The sequence below is a fragment of the Stegastes partitus genome, unplaced genomic scaffold, assembly GCF_000690725.1.
Source record: "Stegastes partitus isolate 25-593 unplaced genomic scaffold, Stegastes_partitus-1.0.2 Scaffold143, whole genome shotgun sequence".
NCBI lineage: Eukaryota > Metazoa > Chordata > Actinopteri > Pomacentridae > Stegastes > Stegastes partitus.
Genome location: NW_007577874.1, coordinates 108669 through 115149, shown reverse-complemented (window position 1 = coordinate 115149; position 6481 = coordinate 108669). Strand labels below are relative to the sequence as shown.

The 6481-nt window shown below is 39.5% G+C and overlaps 1 protein-coding gene across 1 annotated transcript in view; it reads left to right on the top strand.

The window, feature by feature from the left end:
• LOC103355339 (phospholipase D1-like) overlaps window positions 1–6481 on the top strand; it is a 53648-nt gene that overhangs the window by 39937 nt on the left and 7230 nt on the right. Inside the window, exons 13-17 of the mRNA XM_008279088.1 lie at window positions 311–421; window positions 714–802; window positions 2577–2690; window positions 3249–3298; window positions 4855–4989. Coding sequence (XP_008277310.1) covers window positions 311–421; window positions 714–802; window positions 2577–2690; window positions 3249–3298; window positions 4855–4989 — 499 coding nt within the window. The remainder of the gene's footprint in view (window positions 1–310; window positions 422–713; window positions 803–2576; window positions 2691–3248; window positions 3299–4854; window positions 4990–6481) is intronic.

The following is a 6481-nucleotide window of genomic DNA, read 5'->3' as shown; positions in this document are numbered from 1 at the left end:
CATGATTCGAATATAAATGATTAAAACTCAGCAAGATTTGAATTTATTTTGAGGGAACATTTGGTAGAACTCCAGAGTTTCAAACCATGTATTTATATTTAGTTATTTTAATTCAACTGTTCCTAATTAATTATTAATTATATCAAATATGAATGAATTTGAGTCTTCATTCAGCTTGAAGTCATCACGGCTTCTCCAAACATCTCCATATTTTGTTCCTTCCAGCTTCTGATTGGTGCAAACAGCTTGTTTATTTATTTCTACAAATCTTGTGGTTGGTTAACGGTCTTGTGAACCCGCCTCCCTCCAGATCCTGCGCTCGGCCTCAGACTGGTCGGCCGGCATCAAGTACCACGAGGAGTCCATCCACAACGCCTACGTGGAGGCCATCAGGAACAGCCGCCACTTCGTCTACATCGAGGTGCTCGTTTACCGTCAGCATGTTGGTCTGAGCGTCCTCTGAAATTATACACCAAGCTTTTTTAATTGAATATTTACAATTGAAATTCAACTGAATTTTCTGTGAGGTTCAAAAACAATTTCCACTCGCCCCCTGGTGGCACAACCAGGTACTACACCTGACCTCCAAGACTTGAAGTGTGCACTAACCAGGAGGGATTTTGTACTTTACTTTCCTTCTAGCTTCATATTCAGGGAGGATCATTTGATAAACAGCGTTAAAGCTCTTGATCGCTGTGTTTGTTTGTCTTCAGAACCAGTTCTTCATCAGCTGTGCGGACAACAGACACGTCTTCAACAAGATCGGAGACACGATCGCAGAGCGCATCATCAGAGCGTACAGGTAGAACACACACCAGGTGACGAACACACACTCTGTCAGCGCTTCACACGGCAAACACGCCCACGTCGTGTTAGTGCGCTGGCTCGTTATTTCCCAGAACACACCTGGAGAGCAGGTGGACGTCGCTCCGTGCACCAGCTGACTGGTTTGGCGTCACAGGTCACGTTCAGCGTTTATGTGAATCATTTCCTCTTTAATCACGTCCGGCACAGAACACACGGAGCGGTTCAACATAAACTCTGCAGGGCGGCTTTTATAAATATCATCCGTCTGGGCTCCAGATGTTTGGAGGGAAGCTGACGTGAAGGAAAACACGAGCTGAGTTTAGCTTCTTCTCTAAACACAGAGCCGCCGTCGCTGCAGCTGCAAAGTTTCATTTCACTTCATTGTCTTCCTGTTTGCAGAGTCAGAGAGTCCTCATGAAGCCGCAACGATGAAAACTGATCAAACTTTACACACAACCCGGAAACAACAAGGAAATCTGAGGATTTAAAAACACAAACATCTGCAGAAATATGTCAGATTGTGTTTGTCGGTTTTCACTCAAACTGTGTCGTCAGGGACAGAAATCTGAGTCACTAGAAACTCAATCATTTATATTTGAACTGCTCAGATTGAATGAACGCATCGAACAGCTGGACCTGCGTCATGTAAATATCAAACTGAATTTATTATATTTAAACCAAATCACTGCTCACTGAAAATCAGCTCAAATGCAGGTTTTTTTTTTTGCTAAATTCAAGTCACTTATATTTATTTTTATTAGTATTTATTTTATTTATTTTATTATTTATTTATTTTTAAATGCAATGACAAAATTTTAAATAAATTTATTTGGTTGAAAATAAATTCAATTTTTTAAAAATTATATTTGAAGCTAAATAAAAATTCTGTTTCGATTTTTTTATTTTTTGACTTTGAATTTTGACTGCTCAGCTTGAATGTGCATCATCTCATTACAAATCAGATTTATTATAATAAAACTGAATTTAATTTGTCTGAAGCTGTCGTTCCTGCTCACTGAAGACCAGCTCAAATGCAGTTTTTGAATTAATTTGTGTTTGAAGCATCGATTTAAAACATTTATAATTGAATTTGAACGGCTCGACCTGAATAACTTCATTAAAAAGTGGAATTTAAATCACATAGTTTGAGATTTAATTAATTAGACTGAAATTAAATTCAGTTTTTCTGAAATAATTTATGAAGTTCACTAAAAATTCAGTCCAATTTCAATTTTTGATGAATTTTAGTCGTTTATTTTTGAACTTGAGTTGCTCAACTTTAAATAATTTTACTAATAAAACTAAATAACGAGTCGCATCATTTGAAGCTGGATTTATTAAGTTGAAATTAAATGTAGTTTTTCTCTGAAATTTCTTTTAAAGCCATAAAAGCTGAATTCACATTCAGATGTTGCTGAACTTGAATAATTTATGTTTCAGTCGTTGTACTAAAAAATAAATATGAATTAAATCTGAAACTGAAAATTAAATTCCCGTTCATGTAAAAACAATAAAAGAAAGATTTTTGTTTTTTTGGTTCCTGTTGATGATGATTTTTGTCATTTAGTGTTTTTATAACGTTCTGCTAACAGACACCAGATCTACCAGCAGCTCCGCAGATCGCTCGTTTCTCTACGTTTTTATTAAAGCATGTTTCTGCTCCAGGCAGCCGTCGCTTCTTCATCCCCTCATTGATGTAAAAGATTCACATGTGTTTCTGAACACAAGATCGTATCATTATATTAACGAAGAGCCTCGTTTGTCCTCAGGGAGGGTAAAAAGTACCGAGTGTACGTGGTGACGCCGCTGCTGCCGGGCTTCGAAGGCGACATCAACACCGGAGGAGGCAGCGCCATCCAGGCCGTGATGCACTTCAACTACCGGTGAGTGTTTGTTGGACGGGGGTCGGACCCGGAAGCAGCCGGGGACGCACCAGGTGAGGCAGGAAAGCTCCAGGACTGTGTAGATTTCAAACCCAAACTACAAGTAATCCCTGGAGTCGACCACTCCTCCTCAGCCTTTTCTGCCTTCACGCCGCCATGCAGAAGGATTCTTCAGGGATCTTGATGTCGTCTTCTAAGTGGGTCCCCCTGATGACCCCCTTGAGCTCGGGGAAGGGGAACCGACCTCACGGAGCCAGGTGGGGTGAGGAGGGAGGTTGTTCCAGCACAGAGATGTTCTTCTCAGCCAGGAGCTGTGGGATGCTCAGGTTGTCATGGTGAAGCAGCCTCCACTGGTCCTGACTCTGCTTCTTCTTCTGGACGAAGGAAACGCTGCAGGATCGTTTGTAGTTTGGGTTTGGCATAAATCTTCTGTGACACCAGTCCTGGAGCTTCTCTGACACACCTCGTGACGAACCGCTGGGCCGGTACCGTGCCACACCGGCGTCGGTGCTGTGAGGAACGTGGACCTGCTGCTCACCTGTTGCTTCGTCCCTGCAGGACCATGAACCGAGGAGACCACTCCATCATCTCCCAGCTCAAGAGAGAAAGTAAGTCTCTGGAGGGAAGGTCTTCAGATGAGCTCCTGTCTGCTCCACTGACTGGCTTTGACCTGTTTTAATCAGAAACTATGAGTCTGTAGAACTGAACCTGAGACGACTTTTAAACGACGACCTCAGGAACCGTTAAACACGAAGACCTGAACTCTTCACGGTGATCGCTCATAATGTTCAAAAATGAACCAGTTGATTTATTTGTAGGACAATTTATTTATTTCTATAATTAACCTGTAAATTAATACTTTTTTTCTGTAATTTACCAAAACGGGGAAGTTTGAACGAAACAGAAAAAATCTGTCAAAAAGTGTTTAAAAAATGACTTCAAACAATTTAAACCGTCATAAACATAATCGTCTAACAAGTAACAGCAAATAACAATCAAATAATTCTGTTTGATGATTTAAATGCAGTAGAACTGTGTCATGCTGCAGCTGCAAATTATAAAACCACTATTTTTATTGTGGATATTATTTATTTTATTCTTTTACATTCAACATGTAAACAACATGTTTTTTTTCTGTAATTTACTGAAACAGGAAAATTTGAAAAAAACACGAAAAATCTGTCAAAAAACTACTGAAACAATTTAAAACCATCATAAACATAATCTTCTGACAAATAACAGCAAATAACAATCAAATAATTTTATGTTTGATGATTTAAATGCAGTAAAAATGTGTAATTTCACAGTCGAACGCTGTAAAAGAACAAATTTAAACACATGACTCTGATTTTACTGGATGTTAAATGTAATTTAACCAAACAGGGAAAATCTCTGGTTTAAAATCACTCTGCTGCATTTTTATCGTTTATTCTGTTCGTTTCGTTACGTTATTATCCATCATCTGTACGTGTGCATCCATCGTCTCCTGCTTTAGTTCTTAAATCTTTTATTTCTTTTTGTATATTTATCCTTTTTTATAATCTTTATATTTAACTGAGCATTCTCCACGCTCTCCAGTCCATTCATTCATTCATTATTGTAGTTATTCTTTATTTCACCGGATTGCGTCGGAGTTTGTCGACCAAATGAGCCATAGACGTGATCAATCTGCTCCTCGGCGGCTTTGATTCACCAAACAAGACGCTGAACGTTTGCATTTTTATTTAAATTCATTCACTGAGTTCAAACAAAACAATGAAACACGACACAAACGTTCCTGAGAACAATAATCTGATGTTTTCTGCCTCCTTTACCCAAAGAAATCCGTTTACAAAAGACTTCAATGACAACAACAACAACAACACAGTAAACATCATAAATATTCATAACGACACACAAACAGAACATTTGATGATTATTATTATTACAGTCAGACATCATGAACACGTCTCCTCAACGTCCCGCCTTTAATTCTTCTTTTAAATTCTTTGGTTTCTTGATTCTTCCACAAACTGACTCCTTTCACAGAAACACAACCTCCGTCATTAAACGTCTCACTTCCTTTTGAGTCACACTTCTTCAGTCTTATAGTTTCAACAGTTTTAACCCAGAATCCAGCGGACTGGTTTCCTCTCTGACTGTTTTCTGCTTGTGGTGTCCTCAGTGGGCGACCAGTGGATGAACTACATCTCCATCGCCGGCCTGAGGACTCACGCCGAGCTGGAGGGCCGGCTGGTCACCGAGCTCATCTACGTCCACAGCAAGATGCTCATCGTGGACGACAACACCGTCATCATCGGTAAACCCGCTCAGCCGTCCAGCTCCGAGGAACAGGACGGGTTTAGACAAGTCTGGAGAAGCTCTGTGGAGGAGATTCGGTTTCCTCCTGGGGCCCAGAACAAACCACCAGATCAGGACTTCATGTTGCTTTTAGTTGAAATTACTACTTCCCAGACTTTCTAGAGGCTTCAGATGACTGACGTTTGAAACGAGAAGTAAAAATGCTGGAAAAATAGAATTAAATTAAAGTTATTTAGCCTTTAATGAAGCAGCAAAACCCTCCCTGAGATGAAGACGGCTCAGTTTAACAGGTTATAGACACACAACAGACATTAAAATAAGGTTTACGCTGGAGCTGCACTGATTAATCAATAATTAATCAACTGTTTTGTTCATCTAATAATCAGCTTTTAAGGGAAAAAAAACGATTCTAGCTCCTTAAATGTGAATATTTTCTGGTTTCTTTCCACTTTTTGTGACACTAAACTGAACATCTTTGGATAAAATGAGGCTTTTTTTTTTTTTTTAAACCAATTCTTGACATTTTCTAAACCAAAGAACTGATCAATTAGTCGAGAAAATAACCGACAGATTTATCAGCGTTAAAAGTCATTAATTTTGCAGCACTGGACTGGAAATAAAAACAGATTTCTACCTGCGTTGTTAGATTACTGATAAGGTGTTGATTTACTCGTTAACTCGTTAATTAACTCTCATCTCATCCATCAGCTGAAATTATGAGCAAAAAAACAGCAGAATGCGGTTTATTTAAAGATAAAAAACAACATTTTCCAACACGTTCAACAACAAAAACCCAACAGAAAAGGTTAGGGACCGTTTATTAGCAGCAGAGTTTGACCAGCCGTAGAAATATTTATTTAACTTCAGTGTAAAGTACATCAAGTTATTCTTCTTCTATCGTTTTTGGCTCAAAACGGCGTCAGATTTTGCAGATTTTAACCGTATTTGGGAAGAAAAAAAAACAACAGGAAGCTGGGTGGGTTTGGGCAGGAAGTTGTTCTGGAGCGTTTAGAAGCAGAGAAACAACCTGATCCACAAACTAGAGGATGTAAGTCTGTTCAGTCTCATCCTGCAGACAGAGTCGGTGTTTTATCTCCCATCCAGACCACGAAGAGGTCGCTGGAAACATCTGGAAACATTTGGAAACGTCTGGAAACATCTGGAAACGTCTGCATGCTGAGATTTCTCTTAGAAGTGTTGAAATTCAGATGTATGGAGGTTTTATAAACAACACAAACATTGCTCCTGTTGGGTTTTGCACCTTTTATTCCATAAAAAAAACAGAAGAAACTGCGAAACTCAACCTGCGTCTCTGAACTCGATGTGTTTATTTAGTCCAAACCCTCCGGCGCCGCTTCAACAAAAAGAGGAACAGAACAAAAGCCCGCTCCGCTTTACAATCAAAGCCAAAGCAGACTTCTTCCTCAGCAGCCTCGTCAGTCTGGAGCATCTCTTCAGATGTTTCCTCTCAGAGCTGCAGCGCCGCCTGC